The sequence below is a fragment of the Anarhichas minor genome, unplaced genomic scaffold, assembly GCF_050575085.1.
Source record: "Anarhichas minor isolate MPS153535 unplaced genomic scaffold, ASM5057508v1 ptg000004l, whole genome shotgun sequence".
NCBI classification, from domain to species: Eukaryota; Metazoa; Chordata; class Actinopteri; order Perciformes; family Anarhichadidae; genus Anarhichas; species Anarhichas minor.
In genome coordinates, this window is record NW_027466450.1 from 1,595,730 (window position 1) to 1,620,562 (window position 24,833).

The window sequence follows — 24,833 nt, forward strand, 5'->3', positions numbered from 1 at the left end:
TGGACCCCGGTTACTGACGCTCGCGCTGCTGTCCCGGACGTTTCTAATGGATTGAGGACACCGCAGCAATATTCTGTTAGTGCACATGCCTCGAGCCTAATCCATGCAGATATACAGTTAAATGACCTCCATACACACACACACACACACACACATATTTACAAATCGCACTGTCAACTCTGCGTTAAATCCGCTACAACGTTACCGCCGAGCTCAAATGGAAACATGGAAGTAAACACAGCGCATCGCACACAATTCTCGTTTCGGCGAGTCCTACCGGAGAATTAAAAATCCAACAGCAGCGCTGGAGTAGACTCTCTCAAGGCTTGTGTCTTCTGTCTTGAGCGCAGAGCACCAAACGCTGCGGATCTCCGGCGCTCAATGAGCGCAGACGAGGCGGCTGTCAGGTTGACGTTGGAAGGCTAACCCACCACTTCCTGTTACATCACACCGGAGCCTGCAGCCGAGGACCTGGGATCAGTGGCGAGTGGAGCGCAGTGCATGAGCTGACACAGACCTGCGAGTTTGGTTTGAAGTATTGTGTTCATTCATTAATTAGATTTATATAAAAGACAATGTGCAATAGAGTCAGAAGTAAAGAATTGTCAGGAAGATTGATGACATTGCAATAGTTTTAAAAAAAAACTAGAATCAGCTTTTAAAATAAAGAAGTGTTGATTGTATGAGTTTATAACCTCTCAGATTCCCTGACAAAGAAATACACAGGATGTGACCTCGGTGGTAACTGCAGCCCAGAAGGGAGGCCAACAAAGTTAAGTTTAAAGATCAGGTTTCATTTAATGACTTTACATTTACTTTCAAGGTATTGTTTGAAACTGATAACAAATAATTGCAGAATCCTTTTTTTTTTTTTTAACAAATCAATTATCAAAAACAAATCCAACACATTAAAAGTATAGAGTTGTTGCATTTTCATACACTATTTTTCCTCATGTGAAAAAAGCTATGGGATCTATATTAGCATGCTATTTTAATGTTTTGTTTAGCTTTCTTTTTTTGTAATGTTAAACATTTTGTACTTGCATACAAACAGACAGATGGGAAATAAATCAGACAAAGAACCAGAGGAAAGAGAAAATCGTCAAAGTTTATTATACAAACTCGTACAGTCCAATTCTTTACAACCATGGTTATAAAAGGATACAGTAAAGAGAATACTATGCAGCCAACAGAGTGCTGACGACCTCTTTGAAAACGTACTTTACACAACACTGCCCCTCCCTGGTTCTCCTTACCAACAACGCCAGCAGGACTGCAACAGTGATTTACTGAACTGCATACAATTGATTAAAAAGAATAAAAAACAAAAGAAAAACAGTCATTACCTTGTTCACATTGATTTATAGCTGTGACATGGTCATCTTGATCATTCTGCGTACTGTTGTGGTCGATCAGGATTGCCACCAGTTTAATCTGCTAATGCTGTTGTTCACATTGATTAACAGAAGTGGAGCTCTACCAAAACTCTTGTGGAGAAGCATCAGTTACTGTGTAGCACTGGAAGCATTCATTTTGTTACTGAAAAAAAAATATTGCTTTAATGTTTCCCCATAAAAGTTACAGTGACATGTTTATATCAGTGTGATAATAACAGAGCCCTGAAACTGTAAAAAAAAGAAGGGAAAAAAAGCATAATATATTGTTTATACAAAAGCATCGACACAGAGAGCGTCGGTGTGGAGAGCTGCTGCGATCAGCAAAACAAATGTGTTTTTTTGTCAATGTGATATTGGATAATAATGTGGATAAGGATGATAATTGCATCCAGTCACTCCAAACGTAAATCACGTACACTAAATTTCCCATTTATACATTTATATAAGTACCGCAGCACTACAAAACAATAGATATGAGTGTAGCTGAACATAACATATGGACATAAATAAAGGTGGCTCCACAGTAGTGCAGGATGTGATGCAGAGCCGAGTGTTCAGACCGAGCGGTTGGCAATGTTGTTTAAGTTTTTCTTCCTTATTCGGATCATCCTCTTCCCATGAGCTGCAACAGAACACGGCCACATTATATGAATGAAAAACCTATACTTACTATGCTTACAGCCAGTACATCTACTTTATACAATTAAACAATACTAAGTAATGAATTCAAAGTGAACAGAAAATAAATAAAATATTCCTACGCTTGCACTTGCTGATGCAGTCTTTCCGTTGTGTGAAGTTGTTCTCGTTTCCCCCGCAGCCGCTGTAGTGAAACATCTGGCATCTCTTGGTCTTGGGGTTGAATGCAAACCTCCTCTCTGCACCTTGACACGTCCCCCTGTCCAGGGGACTGGAGCACAGCTCGGAGGGGTTCAAGGCTGTGGAACAGAAAGTGAGAGCCAGAGAGTACATTGGGGCTATAAAGAACAATTATTTTCATTTTTCAAATGATATATATCATATGTTATCCATTAGATGTTATATCATGGTGTATTTGGATCTCTTGGATCCATTCCAGCAGTGTTACAGGGTCAGGTAAGGGGGTGGAGCTCCTGAAGAAGAACCATGCCTGTTTGCTTTTCATCAACATTCTCGTAGCTTTTAACTGCTTTTAATTGGCATTGTACAAACGCAGGACTTTCACCCAGGAGACAGCTGTTTGTGTCCCGTGTGAAACCAACAGAAAACATTGAGTTTACAGCTGTTGTTACGTAACAAACATTATGAAAAGTATTTTTGGTTCAAAAACATTGAAAGTCAATGTATCCTTTGGTTTGGAGAAAAGTACAATGTTAACATTTATTTCTCCAACTCCACTCCAAATGTGTTCAACTCCTCATCCATTAAGCTTCAGTCTGACTTAATAATTGTGTCCAGGGTCTGCAGGCTCTCATCCTGAAATGGACAGATTTGAAAAAGTGAGAGTTGTTATATTGACTCCACCGTGCTGTGTAAGCTGATCCTCTCTGATCTCTTCTCCAGCTTTCTTCATGGTGAGAAACACAGGAATGTTCTTTCAGCAAATGTGATTGGTTTTCATAGGCAAACACTACAACTTCAAAAGTCCAACTATCTAATCACTATGACTTCATTTGTTGGGGTTCAATTGGAAAAATTAGAGCTTTTGAGGACTGAATAAAACGTGAGCAAGTTGTTCAACATTGCTTATATTATTATCATCAATAGTAGCAAAGCATGGGACATTATGACATATGTAATACAAGAAGAAATCTCTTTATATTGCTCTTTTATTCAGTGTAACAATTATTAAATAAGAAAAACAAAAATCTTAAATTATGTTTTACTCAACAGTTTGTACCATGTCTCAAACATTTTTGCTCAAACCTGAACTAAAAGAAAAAATATGCACACATTGACAAACCTCCAAAAGATAGCCCCATTATTTGGTTCAGTCGTAGCATCACGGAAGCGGGGCCCAGAGGGGCCGTGGCCCCGTTAACTTTTGGAGTCTGATTTACTATTTTCGGAATAAAACCCTGAATTCTGTAAGAGAGAGACAGAGAGCTGCAAGCTTAAAACAGCCAACTCGTACTCCCCTCTGTTGCCCACATTGCACGGTTGAATCAATTCATTTTTATTTTATTTTATTCAGACACAAAAGTCTACAATTCCACTTCTCCCAATGACACTTAAGGTGTACATCACTTTATAACCACAAGATGGCAGTCTTTGGTTTCAACATCGCAGTATATGCTTGGCAGAATGACACCATACTCAAGATGTATGCCAATTCCATAATGCTAATTGTGCAACTTTTATGACTATGAAATTCAAAGGCCCCATTTCAATGCAGTAGTAAAAGCACAAACGTTGACATGAATCATTAGCAAAGATTATCCTCTAAATCTGTCTGGTTTAAGAACTGAATAATTCATTGTTACTTTAAGGGGCTTTACCTTCATGCCAGCATTGTTTCTGAGTGATCGTTTTGTGATCTCATCGAAGGAATAACGAAAATTGATTGATAAGGAGGCGATGCTATTGAGGCTAAATCGTCCTGAATCTGTCCCTCTCAACATTTTCTGACAAGACGGAAATTGGATTCTTATAATGATAACTCTTTGAATGAGCTGAGGGAAGCAGGCCAGGGTCTCCTGCTGTGGCACAAAAGAGCCTTGGAACACGACAACCGTGATGTATGCTCCCTCAATCATAATACACAGAAAATTAGTAAGTGGGAATACATGACAAATGGAGACACCGATGCTCTCTGTTTCTGCCCTTTGCCTTGCACAGCAGAAGCAATTTTGCAAGCTGTCTACCATCTATGCATCGCTGCACCTTGAGTTTTCATTTCATTTTATTACAGTTAAGTTATTGGCAGCCCACAAGGGTTTAATGAATGAACTAAATTAGCTTACATTGAGGTTTAAGCATAAGTCAGAATTCAGCATGGACTGGTTGCTACTCTCAAGACAGGATGATTGATGTGATTATGACTAACAAAAGTTAATCTATCCCAAATGTCTGGTGCCTTGGGATTTCTGTAATGAATTAACACTGCACTGTGGCTTTGGGCCTTGGTGTCTGCACTAAAAAGGTCACTGGACTAAAAACTGTAATCAACAACACAATCGGCTAATCTCTGATCTTTTTAACGTGTGTTCAGACAAAAAAAAAAAGAAGCAAACGTTTGCCTCGCGCCATGACGCAGAACAGTTTGTGCAGTTTGCGTTTAACCGCCACAATTAGCAATGTAGCAATTGTACCGCCATTAGCTGTAAGCTAGCTTGTAACGCATGAACCGACCATGTTAGGGGTTGAGGCCATTAATATTATATTGACATTTGGAGTCATACTTTCTTACCTTTTGGCTCTTGATTAGTGTAATTTGCTTGCATCTGAGGTTCAATCAATTCCCCTGAAAAAAAAAACACACACACACATCAAGAGATCAGTCATGGGATTTTTAGAATGTCTTACAGGTTACTTTTTATTTTTTTGATAATTACAAAAAGCAACAAAACTTAAACACATTATACTTCAAGTGTGATGTATTTAGTCTTACCAGTTAACATGGTTGACTGGACAACACCGGATTTTCTGGCAGACAGTGTGTGCAGTTGTGGTGCCTCGGTGGGCTTTGCTATATTGACAAAAGAAAAAAAGAAAACGTACCAACTGAGACGGTGTCTCCATGGCCAACGTAAATCCAATGAATTCATGCCTATATTTAGAACAGATCGCATTAAATCCCAGCGATCAATCATAATTCAAATAAGTTTAATTTCATTAGTATCAGACCAGAAAGGGTGTTGATCTGGAAAAACTAATGAAACCAGACAAAGTCCTCTATCTGAAATTGTTATCCATAAAAAAAAAGAAGCTTTTCCAATGGGTTTTCTGTACACTGATCACAGTCGAGCGACTCTCGTTATATTCTTTGATAATTTCAATCTCTAAATGACTTTAAATCGGGCCTAAATCCAGCATAATTGGGTGGGCTTTGGTCAATTTCAAAGGACTTAAATGCAAAATCCAGGTGAAATGTGATTTCACGGTCAGCTAAATAATTCATCCAAAAGTAAATTTTCTGAGGTAGAACTAATTTGGTTATGTAACCGCTCTGAAATGAGTTTGCATTTGTTGTGCAGCAGCTGTGTTCAACCTGGCCTACCTGGGTTCTGACATTTCACCTGGCACTCGGACATGCTCCTGAAATTGTTGGCATTGCCGAAACAGCCGCCGTAAAAGAAATGTTTGCAATGCTGACTTTGGCTGTCAAAAAAGTAGCGTGTCACCAGCCCTCGACAGGGACCAGGAGCTTCGGCTAGGTGACACGGGTTCTTGTCATCTAGGAAAGAGAGAGAGAGAACAATTGTTAGAAACTAAAAAATGATTGAGTCTGTTGCTCAATAAATTAAGAGCAAATGTCTTAAATTTATTTGTTTTTCTTCACACATCAAATTGCCCAGCAGTCCACAGTTCTTACTCCGACAGGCCCCGCCCTCTACTGGACTCCTCCAATCACAAGCACGCAATCGCCCACTGACAATTTGCGGAAATGTAGCCAGCTAATCAAGTGCCATCCTTTTTTCTCTTTGCCTCGGCATGGACCAGTGTCATTTTTGTTCTGAACATGACTGAAATCTGGAATCAACAGTTTGCAATTACTGGCCTCTGGGGTCACAGCTGGCCCACTTCCTGCCCCCACAGCTGTACTGTAACATTTTCTTCAGTTTTCAGACCCACTCACACTCTTTAAACACTCACAGCAAGAACTTCCTTGTGTTCCCCAGTGAACCACATCACCTCCTCTGTCTTTTTTCTCTGCTTTCTTTTCTGGCACATCTCTTCCTACTTCTTACCTCAGCTCTAACTCCCCATGTTCACTTCTTAGCGCTCGTCGCATACATTATAACCCTCGGGTCTTGGAGTATTGGGATCAGGGCATTGCAGCTCTAAATCCTGCATCTTGCATCGTGCAGAGTTGACGCAAGGTTGCTGTAATAGTGCATGTTTGTTTCCTTGATAGCAATTCTTATTACTTTCCAACCTTTTTACGTTTGGAAGGGAAATCTAAAAGTTAGAGATTATTCGTACTTTGAATCCGTCAGACAAACTGCTGTCAGATTCTCTTCAATCTGCAATCTGTAGCTTTAAATGTTATCAACACCTGCAGCAGCGTGGAGCACTCGACAGCAGAGTTGTTGTGGAGGGTTGTCAGGCCCCCTTCATTGAATAAACCGTCACGAAACCTAAAAAAAAAAAACTTCTTCAAGCTAGTGACTTTAAGCTATCTCCTGATGCTTACACGATTCTTCACATGTCTGTGATGTGGAAGGTTTGTGAATGTAGTACTTAATGATTACAGCACATTTAAAATGACATCGATGAGGCATTGTCTTCTATAAGTGTAATCCAAAGGTTGTTGAGGCGATGTAATAAATAAGTAAACCTCGTCAGTACAACCTCATGCTGTGAACCCAAACTTTGATCAAATCCACCAAAAGTACCAAACTATGCCAGGCTGTATTTTGGAGAGATGTGTCTAAAATGATGCAGAGTGCATATAGAGCAGTAGAATGTTGGGTTTGAATCATAGACTGTATTCAAGAAGTGGACGTCGTCATCGTGACGTCATCCGTTGGTTTTTGGACTGCGGTTTTGAAGCCTCGGGTTAGGCATTTTGGCCGTCGCCATCTTGGTTTTTGACTGTCACCATCTGGTTTTTTTTGCAACCAGAACTGACAGGAGAGGGTGGATCTAAATACAACCGAAAGCTGAATAAGACAACCAATAAGATTGCAAATATTTTCCATAAACCGCAAAGACACTTTGAAAGGGTTAAAGTCCCAGACCGGACAACCGACCATTTGAGGGGTTAAAATTCTGAAATTGATTTGGTAGTTTTGATCACTACTGAAGTTGATTTAAATATCTAACTCTGTGAAAGTGGAAAATAATATCAATATATAATAATATCAAGGACATTTATTTATACAGACTTTTTGTCCTCTAACGTCATCAGAGCAACTTTTTTAAAGTGAGGCCCAAGAGTTAAAGGAACATAAAGGGGCAGGTATTTTAAGGCATTTAAATATGAATAGATTACACTACATTTTCAAATACAATATACAAAACTAATGAATAATTCGGAGATTTGAGGGGACTGCCACACTGTAGATTGTTTACTTAATATCTGTCTTCAACACCGCTATAATGCCACTATAATCTTCTATTTACGTAGCGTTTACGTTGTCACATTTTAGCTTTAAAGCAACAGTTGTCTTTCTTTAAGTGGGGTTGTATAAGGTGGGCTCCATAGTCAGTGTATTCCAACAGCTCCTTACTGTTTTTGTCAAAGGAGTCTTGTGGCTTTGATGACAGCATTGCATTGATAACGGCTTCAGTCCCCCATCAGAAAGGGCTGCCTTAGGTGCTCCCCCTGTCCACATCAGTGCAATGCTACTACTGTAGGTAATAAACCGACTATGGATAAGCACCTTATCCAAGCCCACTTCAAATAATGCAAACTATCACTTTAAGCTCTCATAACTTCTATAGGACATGTAGCCATCAAGGGTTTGCAACAATAACTTTACTGGCTAACAAGCTGACAACAAAGAAATCAATCACCTCTGTTAGTAGCCAAATTAGAATTCTGTTGAGACTTCTGACTAAAGGCAACGTGTCCCAACAGCTGCCAGAGGATGTCTTACACCATGCTACACGCTCACTATCTGGTTTATCCTGTAAGTCAATGAGAAACCACACTACTGAGGGGTGACGGTGATTAAAAAGGCTATCATTGTAACATCTAAATGTGTTTTACGAGGTGACTTTGACTTAAAAGCATGGGCAAAGAGACGTGTCAAAGAGTACTCTGGCGCTCTCCGTGGAGCAATGCAGTAATGAATAATTCAGAAACACAATTCTCTGTGAGAGCTGTGAAGGTGATTTGTGTTTTGAGGAGAATTATCGGTCAGCTCTTTTTTCAAACGCTGGGTGTAAAATAGACGGACCATCGTTCCAGAGAGTTTTGGCCTTTTTTTGTCAGGCTCAGATGATTGTGAGCAGCAAATGAACATGCATATGTTCATGTTTGTCTTCATATTCTGGCCCCTTTGAGATGAGAAAGGTGATATTTCACGACAATGTGCCACGGATCTATTGCAAACTAACAATGTTTAGACTGCACTAAATAACAGTTGCCACTGGATGGAGACAGACGCAATCCAATCACATAGAAAGACACTGTCCTCAGCAGCAAAATCAGCCTATCCAGATTTACAAAATCTATTTCTGATTGCTTTATCACAGTGCTATTGTTTGCATATCGCACAGTGCCACATAGACATAGTGGGATCAAAGCACCAATGTAGCAGAGTGTTAAAGGTCCATGTTTGCAGGCTGAGCTCTAAGGAGAGTGAGAGTTACTCTTCAAAAAGCTTCTTTTTTTCAGATCCCAAAGCCCCTAGATTGTCGATATACTTAACATTAGACCAGTGGTTCTCCAGGTGGTTGTGGATACAAGATAAAATAACATTGTTTCTGACGGGGAATTTCCAGCACGTCAGGGGGAGAGAAAAAGGTCACGGAACACATCTAAAATCCACAGAGTCTGGAGCACCTTGACACTAAACTGTCACCATGAACTTATTTATTCACATTTATTCATCAGAGCATATCTGTGGGAGATGTTGATGTGATGACAGGTTATGAGCTTTAAATGTCTTTGCAACGGTTGAGATCCCACTGCCTTAGGTGATGAAAAACATTAAGAAGCTGGAACTATAACATTTTACTTTAACGATTAACTGTCAAAGTAGTCTTTGATTCATCTTCTGTCAATTGACTAATCTCTTAATCAACTAGATGTGTCAGCTCCACAAAGCAGGCTCACATTTATTACTTAACAATCTGCCAAGTTCTGTCACCTCCGGCAACATTCGGTTGTTTGTGTTTTTCTTCCCTTTTTTCCTTCCCTAACCTTTCTTTTTCTTCTTATTATTATTTTTTTGGTCTGGGCTCACAGACTGAGCATAAGCCCTGCGCTAAGGACAAAAAAAAAAGTGCAACTGTCAGAGAGAAACACCGTGTTCCTGTCTCTGACCTCTTCAGGCAGAGCTGTAAAAGGGACAGAGGACCAAAGGGGGAATGTGGGACACAAAGGCTGTGACTCATTGGGGTTTCAGTGAAGCATCAGGGCTGGAGAGCAAAAACCTTTGCAGAGATAGGAGGCAAAGGTTTCCCACACAGTACGGCAGAATGTCGCTCACATAGGTGTGTGACCTTTAGAAGAGTGTTCTTGTTAAGTCGCTGTGTCATCACATGGGGTGCTCGTGGCAGGAGGGGGGTGCTTTGGGGGCAATGCCTGTCCAAATAAGCTTTTGCTTTTAAACATCCAAAATATAAATATTATAATAACATTAAATTTGATAAACATTTCTTGCTAAATAATTCAAACTATTAATTTGAAAACAAAATTCACAAATTAAGGAAATTACACATTTATTATTGGAATATTGATACTTTTTCCTTGAATATTATGACTTTAAACTAATTGAATAACGACATTATTCTTGTAACATAAATTTTTTTCCTCAAAATTATAACGACTTCTCAGAACACATATATGTGGGAAATGAACATGAGGAGAATTCTTTCTGAAATACATGGTCACAGCGTCATAAGATAAGATAATGAACAGGAATGCTGTTCACCTCCCTGCCTGAGGGTGGTGCTGTTTACATTGTGTCTGTGATTTTGACCTGTTGCGTTGCAGGTGATTGGACTGGGGGACTGATTAGGACTGAGTTAAGAAGGAACCTGTGGAGGCTGGTGCTCTCTGTCTTTTCTCTCCAGCTCCCAACCAGGCCGTGCTGCACTGCCGCGGGGGTCGCTGATCCTTAGGGTGGGGGGGAGGTACCGATCAGATTGTCCATGCGTAAAATGTAGCCTCAAGGCAGTCCGGGTAGTTGTTGGAGTGAGAAGCCCTTTTTGTCAATCTTGCTCCCTCCTGTTTATCTGTATTTTCTTTTGTTTATTTTGGGACTAGGTAAGTTATAATAGTCATAAAGATAGATTTGTTTATTGTTTCGGGCCAGGCTCACCCTGACGCTTACTGCTACTGCAAACTATTCTAAATAAATACATATTGTGGACTGTACAGTGTGGCAGCAGCACTGGTCATTATTGGGAGAGAGGGAGACTCATTGTTATGCTGCGCTCAGGTTTCCTCTAGACCGGGCGTGACACATCTGAGTTATTTAAGTCCAGGGGTTAATAAATGAATTGATTAATGCATCATTGATGTTAACAAGAGGCGCATTCACTTTTAAGAGTTGTTTTCCCCAAACAAAAGACATGAAAGAGGAGAAAAGTATGAATCATGCCGACATGAGGTTTGACTCAGCAGAGGAAACATTAAATGAGAGAAGGAGAATACATGTTTGAAAGCGATACCCGTAGGCCTGAGAGCCTTACTATTTTATTCCATTATATTTTCATGTTTTGATTTGTCACCTGGTGCCTGAACTTTGTGTTTTCCTTTACATAAATATAGACATTTCCAACATGCATTGGTGCATACAAGAAGGTAATGAAGGTAAGAATCGAATGCATAAATCTACCATTTATAAAGAAACATTCAACATATTGTACGGGAAAAGTTTTAAAAAGTTAGTCTCAATCACTGAAAATGAAAAGACTGTTGTAAATTGAGTTCAATTATTAATCAACTTACAAATGAATCAGATCTAATAAGCCAGACAAGATCAGTGAGCCATTAATTGCACTGCAATGGAGCTCAAGGCTAACTAATAGTCTCAGTAATGGCTTGTTCGCAGCGATCTCCATCATGTCTGTTTGTAAAATACAGCGGTGTCCACACTGCATACTGATTGTGTTTGCTATCTGCCACATGCCAATCTTTGTAGTATAGGCGACTGCTTTTTCCCAACAAAACATGTACTTGTGTACCAATAGGCAATGATAAAATATGTGACTTTGGAAAGACATGTCAATTAAACTTGACAAAAAGAAAGCAAAGTGTGTTTCTAAAGATTTATCACTTTTTCCATTCTGTAGCTAAATCACCATGGATGCATTAAGGAGAAGTGGATACGGAGCGCAGAGATGGCACTCCATTCATTCCTTTGAAACCTGACTGGGCGCATGCGATTAAAAAAATAAAATAAAAAACTCCTCACACTTCTGATAATAAAATGTAATTTCAGCTCAGAAAAATATATTACAGCTGCTTCTTTTCAATCATTGTGGATGGGGACACGATTTTTTTCGGCTAGTCTGCATCACATGATGATCCAAGAAGTTGCAAAAACATGTGTGGCCACTACAGGCCAAAATCACTTCAGTGCATGTTAGTGCATGTGAGTGTGCCCAAACTTGTTTGCTTATGACTATACAGCAGTTGCAGCTGATAACGGCGTCCTGTCCGACGGCGGCGCAGAAGCATATCGCTTATCCTCGGGTTCCTCCTCCTGTAAACCTCCTGCCGTTGTTTGCACTGTTAGCGCCGTTAGCTATGAGCAGCCGTGATGTTGAGAGCCGTGGTGAGGCAAAGATATGCTCTGAATTTTGTATTGAGGGCCTTCAAAGATACCCTGAAACGATTTTTTTGTAAACAAACAGAAACTTGTGTTTACCTGACCCAAACATTGTATGTGAATCCTGTGTTGTATACGTCTGTTTGATGGCTCGCAGTCTTCTCGTCTGTCTTTTGCGTATTACCGCCACTGATCGTCATCAGCAGAATCACAAAAAACCTGCTGCTGGAATGTGCGTAGCTCGTGTGCGCGTGCATGTGATACAAACAAAGGGACAGACTCGTAAAAAGCACTTTTTCAGTGTGAACTCACTGGAGCCAAATCGGACAGTGTTTATCTTTCCGTTCTAGTTTTGACTTTGGTCGTTGAGACAAAGTCACCACCGAGCCCAGTAAAAGTGGATGCACACATGGAAGCGGGTTCAATTTAAATAAAAGCGACCACTCCTAGGTGTTATGCTTTCCTGCAAACTGCCCTTTAAATGCCATGGAACCAATGCAAGTTTTATGGCTCTGTTTAATGCAATGTCATTTTCTTTATGGTAAAACTGTACACTCAGACCAGCTTTTAATATCTGACAGTCACCTTCACATTTCCGTCCGAGCAGTTTTATTCACTATCACCTCAGCTGGAGCCAGAAACTCCAGATTGGTCTTTACAGCCCAGATTTGTTTGGGTGGAGACTGATGACGGAACACAAAACCCAGGAACCTACTGCATTATGGCGATGCCTGCAAGATGCTAATAAATTGATGGTCCTCTTGTCTGACGTATGTCATGGCATTGCATTACGAAGGTGAAGGTTATTCTTTGCCAGTGGGAGAAAGCACTTTGTCACTCCACAGAATAACATGCCATCTAAATACTCAGATATAGTATAAGTGTGGCGTGGTGAGTGACACAATTTATCCCTGCACTGCGAAGACTGCACTTAGCAGGTATCGCCCAACCAACGATTGATTAGTGAAGGTGCAGCAAAGACCAACCAGCGCGTTCTGTCACGACAACGTTTAGTCCACTTATTAGTCATATTCAGATGCACTCGCAGTGAACTTCAACCCTCTACTTTCAGTCACCCTCAGGCTCTCTCGCATAGTTATAAAACATCTAAATTCAATGTTGCATGCCATCCATGATTCAGCTTTTGTGTGCGTGTATCCATTTACCTGAGTCGCTTAACACCTGTGTAGCACACTGTGGCGGTTGCACTGTACATTTCTGCAAACCATGGATACGTTGAATGTCAACGTTTCTATTTGCATTCTGACCGAGCAATGACAATGCAATGTCATCAATGATATTAAAACAAGCAATGCACAGAGCAAGTGACGTATTGTATAAAGTTATTGCCGTTATTGAAAGTTACATGGTATAACAACGAGTATACCAAGTGAGAAAGTCCACCAAAAACGTGTAGGTGGTGTTGGCGTCAAACAAACACAGAACTTTCACCCAGGAGACCTCTGTTTGTGTCCTGTGTGTTTATGCTTGTTATGTCATTTATTAATGTATTCCTCGCAAAACGTGTAGAGACGACGGAAATAAACACTTAACGGAACACAGTTCCTTCAGGTAACTCATGCAAAAGGCTCCACCGAAGCAGCAAACACTGGAGGCCGCTTTTAAAGGAAAAACAGGGGTTCCCTCGACACGGCGACGAGGCCAAAACGATTACAGGGATGGTTTATAAACTTTGATGCAGGCATTTGCTTTTCTTAATGCAATGCAGAGCCATTCAAAACTGTCAAGCATATACATTGGATTGATGTAATAACTTTAATGTGCTTGAAGTGTGCACTGTGCAGCTGTATTGTCTAAGAAAATAGAAGTATTGGATCAGAACTCGGTACATTCCATATTGAATGACTTGGATCACAGGCAAAAAATAATAACTTGATCAGGGCATCGCTAGTTATTATCAATTCATTTAACTTCAATTAATCATCAGTTCAGTAACTGTTGTAAATAATACAAAACTGGCTGCCCATATTTTTCATTAACCAGATGGCTCGAGGAAAACTGTTGAGAGTTAATGTGCTGGCAATGTTCCATTTTAGCCACATACCAAGAAAATGACTTTGTAATAGGATTTTATGCCCAAGGTGGCAATAAAATCTAATGAGGAACAACAGTCCATGAAGAACAAAACTCTTCATTTGCTAACAACATAACAATGCAAAGCCATAATACATCTCCATCCCATGTACTGTGATTGTACAAAATACCGTATTTTCCGCACTATAAAGCGCACCGGATTATAAGGCGCACCTTCAATGAATGGCCTATGTTAGAACTGTTTTTATATATAGGGCGCACCGGATTATAAGGCGCATAGAATAGAATAGCGTCGTAAGCGTGTCTCTTGAAAGGTGCCATTTTGGGGTCTTTATACACACAAGTGGTGTTGGACTAGGAGTAAGCACAGTACCGGTGTTTACCGCGGTGCGGCTTTGTAGTTTACCAGTCGTACTGAAACATTTTGACAGAGCGCCGTGTACAACCAGTATGGATCAACCAATTAACCAATTGATCCATATATAAGGCGCTCCGGATTACAAGGCGCACTGTCGTTTTTTGAGAAAATTAAAGGCTTTTAAGTGCGCCTTATAGTGCGGAAAATACGGTACTCCCTTTGTATCAATGTCAGGGTCTGTGTTCACTGTTGCAAACTTCAAGTGGAGGCAGTTGAATTTGTTCACCAAACATCAAGGCGAATCATTGGAATCATGTCAGAAACCGATTGATAAAGTAGTTGAAAGTGTCAGCTAAAGGGTCGTACCCACCTGAGACGACGCACATTTCCTCACATGCCTCCAAGGTCTCGAAATTATTGGCGTTTCCCCCGCAGCCTCCATATTCAAACCCCTCGCAGCGGCCCGTGTCGACGTTGAAGAAGAGTCGGTCCTTAATGGCCTTGCAAGGCCCTGGCTCGTCCTTCAGGGCGCACAGCTCATTGAAGATGAAGAGCTCGGGTTGAGCTCCATCTGTGGAGGAGGGATAGAAAGATAGAAAAACACTTATACTCTGCTTCCTGTGGCGCTCTGTGAAAAGGATTTTTGTGTGTGTGTGTGTGGGGGGGGGGGAAATTAGGTCACAACATCAAACTCTAACCTCGGGCTTCGAGATAAGGTAAAGTTGCATGACTGTATAATTTCTAAAAGACTCCAGTGTGTGATTTAACAGCTTACTGTTTTTAGATACTCTGTGGCAGATGGAAGCTGTGTGAGGGATTTGTTAACGGCAAATGGTGAACTGTGTGACCTCACTTAACATTTAGACTGAAATATTAATAATTAAATATACAATATTGTAAAGCCAGGGGAGCCACTTTACTACTTTTTTATTTTTTAGAAAAGAACTCAAAATACAATTTATGCTGTAGACACTAGCTTACAGGTGGGGGTTTTTTGTACTGAGACTAAGGAACCACCAGGGAGAATCTAAATCCCCCCCAGTGGGGAGCTGCAGGTGGCAGCTGGTGGGAGAACAGTGAGTGAAAGCAGCAGAAATGTCACACGATGCAGCACACAGCAACAGTTTGCGCTGCAGCAGATCGAGCAGTGTGTTGCAGAGCTGTATGGTGAATATTCTGCTGGACAAAGACAGGGGCACCATTATCCATAATTGTCAAAAACAGATACCGTTGCGACCTGAATTAGCTCTGAATCGACTTCTCCACTGTCATTATTGTTCATAAAAGCTAGCCTGGTCCGATCCGGGATAGAGGTGACATTAGAGCCCTACTAACCACCGTTGCCGATGTCAAATCACTATCTCAGTGTGCTGTTGGGACATGTCTTTCTCGGGCCTCATCCCTGCTGATTTTAAAACAGGTCTCTGTTATGCCTGCCTGTAGAGTTGCAGTTACTTCAAAACCCACAGAGAAAAGAGGAATCTCTGTCCAAAGGGATTTGCAGCTGGCCAAGGCTGGGGGACTGAATTGTTCACTATACAAGCACAGAGAGGAGATCGGCGACATAAAAGGGACGAAAAGGGAAAGGTCGGAAATGAGGTTATAAGTTGAAATATCAATGTGGTCAGGTTTTTAGCCAGGCCTGTGGTGTGGCTCTATGGATTGTAGTAGTGCTGCTCTGTCGGTCAATAGATACACCAATTTAGCTCAGACTGAAATCCCTCAACAACCACTGCATGGATTGCCATGTAATCTGTGCATGTATGCATGTTCCCCAGAGGATGAATCCTATTGACTTTTCATCTGACACTGTTATGAGGTTGACATTTGTGGTTTTAAGAGAAATGTCTCAACAATTATTGGATGGATTGCAATGAAATTTGGTACAGATGTTCATGTCTCCCACAAGATGAACTGTAAAGGTGTGTTCAGGCCAAACACAATTTATTTTTGCGGCAAGATTACATGCAGAGTTATTGCAAAGACGCAAATTTGAAACCAGGCGACTCGTCTGCACGAGTTGAAGTATTTAAACTTCGTGCAATGTTGTGTTGCGAAAGCCTATTAGCATTAACTTTCTCCTGATGTCACCGATGATCAGAAATGGAGGACAAAGCCCTGCGACTCCTGCAGTACAGAGACAGAACAAAAAAAGTGAGGGATTGGAGAAACGTAAGCGAAGCAATAGGACTACATAGTTCTGAAAAAGGTTCTGAAAATATGTGTTCTTTACTTGACTTACTACCAACCAAGTTAGCACTAATGTTAGCATAAGCTGTAATGCCATTTGCTGTTAAAAACACTCCAGTAGCCATATATATATAAAAAGGTTTTTTTTTTTGAATACTTAATAAGAAAACGTAATAAGTTGTGCCATAATCGGGTCCAAATTTCAATTTGTCCAATAATTTGGTTTTTTTGGTTATTAAAAAAATGACTTGTCAGTGCTCTCTGCTGAATGGAGAAACAATTTCTGAAATACCTCAAATAAACGTGGACATTGCTGTACTGAAATTATCGGCTTCTCATGAACACAGATATAATATGTCTGCAATAAGCTATATCGGCTGATTCATCAGTCTAGCTCTAGCACTTTGTGTTTAGTGCTACTTTAATGTTAGCACGGTAACACGCTTAACCAGGATGGTGAACATGATGAAAATAGTCATTGTTAGCATGTTGGCATTAGCATTTAGCTCAAAGCACCTCTTTGCCTAAGTACAGCCCCACAGAGCTGCTTAGCATGGCTGAAGACTCTTAGTGTATTTGGATTTAAGTTTTTTGCTTTTTATAAACACAATACTGACAACACATGTTTAGTTTGGTTTGGTTTCGTAGGTAGTTTAATTGTCATCCAACTATATATTTTTTTCTCTGGTGTGACCATTTTATTAAATTCTCTTTCCAGTAAGGTACAAAGTTCCATCAAAACAAATCATGTAACGGGAACCACCCTGCCTGTCCTATCAGCACAGCAGTAAACAAACAGTCCCTCTGCCAGGCGAGGTAATGAGGCCAGCAGCTCAGCACTACAGCCTCCCCTCCATAAAAACCTGTCCAAATTTAATTTATTTGGGACACCATTCAAATGCTCCCAATCTCCTTCCCTCCACCTGACCTGTGGTAATGCTATTGCATGTGGGAGGTTGCGTTCCCTGCAGAGACGTGTGGTGTTTTTTATTTGCGTTCTTCTTCTTGTTTCTGATAAGCAGTAGAAGATAGGGCCATCTGGCAGGGGAGAAATTACACAGCGCCACACAATCTATGTCTCCGTCTAGTACCCAACCCCATTTAGGGTATGTAAGCATAGCAATAACCTGCTAAACCTCATTCCACAAACTTTAAAGGGAAATTGATGTTTTTGCTCTCAGCTTGAGGCATCCAATGACAAAGAAATCAGATTTGTTCCTTATGGGATAAAACAAAAAAAAAGTACAAACATGGTGCAGACTGCTGTTTTGTAAATCTAGTAACTAAGAATGTTCATTATGCCAGACTGTGGCCGCCCAAGGAGAGGGCAGAAAACAGCTTCCTCATATTGATTGCTGGTTCCCTTGTCTGAGACGGACCAAAGCACAATAAGCAGTGTGATCGTCAATCACTCATGTCCAATATCCAGACAGAGGCATTGTCAGGCGGTCCAAAAGAAACCCATCCAAACAAAATGTTGAGAGCCAACTTTAAACTTTTTCTCTGAAAGGAAACTAGAAATGGTCTTTGAGAACACACACGGATATCTACATACGTACACACCCACATAGACACATGCGTGCACTCACAAAGTAAATATTTTTAAGTCCATTTTTAAGAAAGAATACAGACTGCAGCTTACGATAGATACAATGGGCCCAAAACACTTCTTTGACAGCAAAGTACACATTCAAATGAAGCCATCGCATGAACCACAGCACAACACATTGGTACTGATTGCGTGGACGATCGGGAGCTCAGGCACCCATGGGCAATCGTGAGCACCCATGGGAGAACCATACCGTGAATTGTAACATTGTCCATTGAAGATCAATGGAGCAATAGACAACATGTTACGAGTTCTAACTTTGAGCTTTTGATACAGTACTTTATTTTGTATTACGTTTTGAACTGCAGCCGGGAATGAACACAAAAAAGTGCACAATAACTTACAAAATGAAGCGCATTCTGTTTTTAATTAAATATGATGAATGGACACAGAAAGAAGCTGTTAAGACTCGCAGTGATCAGTCACCAGCACCGCCAGTCAGTCGACACCTGCAATGAGTGACCCTTATTGGTAGCTGCATAAGAGTGTCTGTGCTTAACACTAGTACCTCCAAGACGGTCTCACAGACTGTTTGGGTTTTTATAATGCAAATTACACTGTTTAACTAAAAACTAAACGCCTTTCAGCCCACAACTTTTCCTAAATATGTGTTTTTTGTTGTTTTCTGAAGCCTAGAAGGTACAATGAAAACCATTTTGCATTCATTCCTCTAACCGCCACCTGCTTTATCTTCTAATTTACTCTAAATGAGACCATCATTTGGTAAATAAACATCATGCGGTATTGAAGAAGACTTGAAATTAGCAATTGAGACCATAAACTCATGTTTGCAATGTTTATTACCGAGGTAATCGATCAAGTGAGAAGTCGGGTCATTTTCTCAGAGACTTCTATCAAATTGCATTAAAGGTCTCTCATCCAGGCATTTAAAGGAAGGCTATTAATGTGAAAAACACACGGAAATGAACACCAGGAATATCGATCAGGGCTACGTCAAAGAAGAAATGTCTGAAATGAATTTGTAGTTATTGAGTTTGCAAAAACAAATCTGTTAAAAGAGAGAAATTCTGCAGTTTTAAACTAAATGTACCATGTGAGCTGCTTTAGTGAGCTGCAAGTCATTTCAATATTTTTTCACCTGGCCTTGATGAGTGACTTTTACTTGTTTATGTGGGCCCCACCACAGCTATTATAGGCTTCAGAACACACAGATACTTTTAGTTTAAGTTACTGAGGCATACTGACACAGTTAGAAGAGCTATGGGCTACAAGGTGATTAAACATTAAAACAAAAAGGAATGAACAGCACAAACTGAGTCTTGTTTGTTCCCAATACGCTCTTACAGGAAAACATTTGTGAGAAGATGACTTCAGGTATTTTTTTAAAATGATGAATTGTATAACTTTTTTGTTCATATGAGCTATAATGGATTTTGCAGACTAGACATTGATATCAAACTGGGTTACAAAAACAAAACAATAGATTTTCACACGCGTAACAACGGATCTGAATGCAAACTTTTCCGAGCAATCCACAAATCCGTGCAAAGCTCCAAATCTGTCATCAGGAATCCTTAATGTTGCTGAACAAAAGGTAAATAAATATAGTCCTCCTAACACAATGCTTCAACAAAACCCTTGGAACTCAACCAACAAATCAGCCAGCTCCCATCAATAGAGACCACGCTGAAAAGGAAGGCAGATTTTAGATGCATCAAATTTCCATTGGCAGCTGGTCTCCCGAGTATCGCTGACGGGCTCAGTGCGGCCAAGATTTGCACACATACTGGATAAAGATCTGAGTTGCTCAACATGCACTGTGCCAAGCACCTCTGTAATGCCAGAGATGGACAGGTTGAGTCGGTTTGAGGCCCAGTCCGAGCTTGTTTAATGTACCAGAAGATTATCCTGCCCCTCCATTTCTAGGTCTTTAGGAAAAGTGGACTTAGGTACAAACTGTACAGCAGCCATGGAGCAGCGAATAACAAAACACAGCCCATTATTGATGACTCGGCAAAAAACAAAACACCAGAAAGCACACTTGCCGTTACCAGGATGACAGTAAGGTATGATGTACTAATGAAACAGCTGGAGAAAGTCAGACAGATGTAGACAGAGACACAGAGAATGCCACAGTGTTGACAGCTCCCAGTGGTTCTGGCATCTGTAGCCTTAACTATATGACATTACACTCCATCAGAGACAATTGTAAAGTATGCTTTCTAAGGGGAATCCTTCTCATCATTTCCCCATGCTGTGTAATTGAAAAGGAAATAGTAGAAAAAGTCAAAAGGTATGCATCAAACTCAGTTGAAACAATACCAAACTTTGTTCAGAGACCCTTATATAAATAAGCAAAGGAAATAAAATAATGACAACAGTGGTGGGAAGTGAGAAGAAAATAGTGCATGTGACAAGAATACATTCTAACGTGTACTCATTATTAAAGTACAAAACATCATTTCTAGGATACAATTTACAGATGGCTACCTACAGTACTTAGGTATTCATTGTGTCTGATTAGTGCTTATATACAGCGCGATAATTACAGAAAAATATTTTCCATTTCTCTTAACAAAACAAAAGGCAGAGCACAGCACTAACAAATCTGTGATTTTGATTTTTTAAAAACAACTCTTTTAGACATTTTTCATGTGCATCTGTGTCCCAATCCACATGGTGATGACATTGTTACAATAACAACGTATAAATGCAAACACTAAATTAAGGCTTTTAAAATGGTCATGTCCACCAGGTGCCACCTCAAATCCTAAATTTGTTGAATAATTGTCTACAATCAAAGCTAAAAGGGCAAAGGAATCTATCAATGGTTATGGAAAACAAATAAATGCATTTTGTTATGCTCCAAATTTGTATGTAAATATTGTGGAGGTATTAATGGGGCGGGGCCTATAGGTATAAATATATGTGTCGGACCAAGCAAATCCAAGAGAAACTAATTTGGCTCCCATGCTTCAAAGTTACACAAACTGAAAACGAAACCTCGACAATGAAGGCAATAAGGACCTGGAACTGTTAATCATTTTGTTTTATTGTTGTTACTTAGCTGAGAACTCACTTATTCCTTATTCCAAGTTAGTCACCACTGTTGAAGGTATTGCCTTTAGTGACTCACTTGGCTGAATGGGTCATGAAGCGATGGGTACAAGTTCCATTAAACAGAAGCGATGTTGGGTTGCAACACTTTGGTCAGTGCAGTATGCGTGTGCTTTGGTGAAAGAACCAAAAGGGTGCATCAACTGTGGAGTAGATAGGCCTGCAATGTAAGAAATACAGTCAGTGTTTATCGGAGCCGTGCCCTGAGGCCAGCGGACAAAGGGCTGAGGGTGAGTCACAGCCCGTCCCAAGATTTTACAGTTGAACCCTGAACAAATGAGGCTACCCTCATTGAATCTATGTGTGTGTTTCTCTCATAGAAGTACCTCCAAATGGATTACTTTAATGGCCCTGAGAACACAACATTTTTGCTTGTTTCTTCATGGAAAATGTGAAAATAGCAGGGGGCTTTTAGTAAATTCAAGAAATAAAACCGCAGATGCTCTCTTTGAATTGAGAAAATGCAATGCCATAGAGGTCTATAGAGTGGGCTTATCAATTTAAAAGCCTTAATGTTGTTAGAGAGCAGGTAAACAAGGCAGGAACCAATACATTATTCTGTGTTGCTTTTTCACGCTCACGTAATTAAAGATAATTAGATACAACTGAGTAAATTTCCTGGCGACAGTTGTCATCAAAGCCGGGGAAATCTTCCCATTTCTTACAGCTTGTTAACACTCTGTTAATTGCACTCTTTGAAATTGTAATTTCAGCTCTACTAATGCAGATTTTATAAGAGTTGGTGAATGAAGAAGGATCAATATTTTGTTGTTGTTATTTTTTATTGGCTTCCTGCACAACATATTTATTTTAATTTTAAAATTGAAACTTTTTTTCATTTTAAAGAGTCTCATTAACTCTCCATGCGGAGTCTGGACCATAACCCTGTCACAATAACTGATCTTGTTGGATGCTATTTTGTTCCAGAAATAATTGCAATAAACAATGTTATTGTAATTTTATGACCATTTTATGCCGCTGATATAATGATAATAAAATAGCATTAGGATGCGAGAACACCATTGAAAAGAGCAATACACTTTTAATTCTTAAAGATATACCGAGATTAGAATTGGAATATTAAAAAAGAATATATCCTATATGAATAAAATGCAAATCAAACAAAACCAAATAATTGACACTTGGGCACTGTCAACAAAAATGCACAATGTCCGTAGTGCTATAATGGGTGGGAAATTCTACTGTTTATTCTGGCATCATGTTGGTGTGTTTGTGACATTCCCATGTAAACAAAAAAAACATGTAAACAGAAGTGGGAATATCAAGGTTATGTCCATATATTGTAGGATAATTCATCATAAAAATGATTGAGGTCACACACATATATTGGTATGATAAGTTAATAATATAGTAACCACTGTGACGGCCTACTTGACGACGTATTGATATTATAATAAGAGGCTCTGTCAAACAGTATGAAATGCAAGAAGACCGGTGCTCCTTCACAACACTTGAATCAAGTGTGAAGATATATATTTAATGTAAGTTCCTCCGAGGCTACTATCAGCAAAAGAAAAGCGGAGGATCAGCTCGATAACAGACTGAAAAAGATGGTGGGCAGGCAATCTAAAAAGAAACAATGATTCTGCAGATCATCTCAAATGCATCTCATTAAGGCAATAGACTTTGGCCTTTCAGCAGCCATCGAGAGATGACCCCGTTTAAGCAGCAATCTTGCAAACAGGCAGAGCACTTCCTACAGTGTTTCATGATGAGAGATCAAAGTGGGCTTCAATGACATTCTAAAGCACTTTCTCTTGCAGATCAAAGGAATCCCACTGAAACACGGACACGTTTGTGCCTCCAGGAGAAATCCGTTGCCATTTCGACAAACAGTAAAATCTTTGAGAGCTCACGTTGTGTGGTTGGGAAACAAGACTGGGGGCTACCCTGAAGGCTGAGTGAGTAGTGAACCTATTTGTGTTTGGGCAGCAACAGGCCTGGTCCTGTATAGCTCGGTACACAGAGCATAGCACGAACTCTGCCAGGTTTGATTGTTGCTGGAGACGCCCAAGTGGAAAAACTTTACACTCACATGAAAGATCAATGTCAATGCGATGTCTTTTAGCCCACAGACCCATGTGCAAGCCTTACTATACAAATTGAATGCGGTGTTTCTGAAAAGATTGAAACCAACCCTCTTGTTCTAACTAGTAGCACAGCAAGGAAACCTGCTGAATTATCTAAAAGGCTTGTGAGAGCCCTGCATTTTTAATCAGAGCCTGCGTGTTGGTATGGCAGGTGTTGAGGGAGGAGGGATGCAATGAGCGAGTTAATTGTCGCTCCGTAATTCGATAGCTTTTGTAGGCCCATTTGTTCCTGCCAAGCCAGATTTAACATTCATCTCAGCTTTTCCACCCACAGTCTCAGATTTTCTTTTGTCTCGCTCTTTCAAACGGGACAAAAATCGAACTTTCTGTCTGCCTTTTCATGGCTTTAACTCCCTTCCCTCTATATCTAGCAGCTCTTTTAATCAAGCGACTTTTCTCCGATGGCAGCTCAGTGGCAGGAAATCTCCACGCTCTCCCTCAGCAATGGCATTATCTTTTCCTGGCAATATCCAAGTTGAGCCCCTACCTGCCGTTTGTCACTTGGTCTCGATAACGCAACAATAGTGGGAACCAGAAATCCGTCTCCCTTCGGTGATTCCGCCAAATCCACGCTCTGACATTTGCAAAGTCTGAGCTTTGCAAATGTCGAAACGAACAATCCCACTCAATGCCAATTAGAGTCCGTCTCGTCTGGTTCTCAGCCAATCAATGCGACAAAGTGTGTTACATGGGCAGCACTCTAGTGGGGGGGGGGGGGGGGGGGGAGGGTGTATAATTAGATGAACTGCAGGTTGGTGACATATATCCTTCATCCGGTCATGCCTTTGGTAAAAAAGAAAAAAAATCAAGCATGCCTAGGAGCAAAATGGTGTGTGGCCACTTCTCAGTCCAGAAGGAGCATATGGCAAACAATGATGTGGGCATACGTTTGCCATACGTTGCACAAGCCCGTAGGGTAGATAGTACCAAGGCACCATCTGCCAAATTGAGGCAGTCCCAATTACAAAACACTCAGTGAATTATTTATCACATCGCTTGCAATAAAAACCACAAGCTTGGAGGTGTTCAAACCAGTGATAGAAAATGTTCAACACAGGAGCAAATCAAATGTTTTCAATACAAAGAGCAAAGACATATTAGAATGTGATTACATTAACATGTATGTAACTGCCTGAAGTGAAACAGAGGCCAAGAACAACTGTGACTTTAATTAAGAGGATTGTAATATAACATCAAATCTCCCTACATATTTTAAAATGGGGGAAAGTAGCAATGTGTGAGCTGCTTATTTGTAAGTGAATCGCTGTAAAGTTGATACATTTCCCAAATTTGATATCAGGATTTAATTTGAACTTATATACATGTTCTGTCAGTGTAGTATCATTTTTAAATAGGAGATGTACATCTTGTTGGTAAAACTAATAAGGGACACATTTTGCAAAGTAGGCCAGTAGAACGTTCTATCATAATGCCGATCCCACG

At 40.3% G+C, this 24,833-nt stretch overlaps 2 protein-coding genes across 2 annotated transcripts in view; both read right to left on the reverse strand.

The window, feature by feature from the left end:
- The window catches only part of calcrla (calcitonin receptor-like a), a 28,404-nt gene extending 27,997 nt beyond the window's left edge, over positions 1–407 (reverse strand). Inside the window, exon 1 of the mRNA XM_076105501.1 lies at positions 278–407. The gene's annotated coding sequence lies outside the window, so the exon portion shown is untranslated. The remainder of the gene's footprint in view (positions 1–277) is intronic.
- A 681-nt stretch (positions 408–1,088) lies between these two features.
- tfpia (tissue factor pathway inhibitor a) overlaps positions 1,089–24,833 on the reverse strand; it is a 34,823-nt gene continuing 11,078 nt past the window's right edge. Inside the window, exons 2-7 of the mRNA XM_076105514.1 lie at positions 14,773–14,973; positions 5,596–5,772; positions 4,987–5,064; positions 4,786–4,839; positions 2,159–2,335; positions 1,089–2,019 (exon numbers count right to left, since the gene is read on the reverse strand). Coding sequence (XP_075961629.1) covers positions 1,952–2,019; positions 2,159–2,335; positions 4,786–4,839; positions 4,987–5,064; positions 5,596–5,772; positions 14,773–14,973 — 755 coding nt within the window. The 3' untranslated portion in view covers positions 1,089–1,951. The remainder of the gene's footprint in view (positions 2,020–2,158; positions 2,336–4,785; positions 4,840–4,986; positions 5,065–5,595; positions 5,773–14,772; positions 14,974–24,833) is intronic.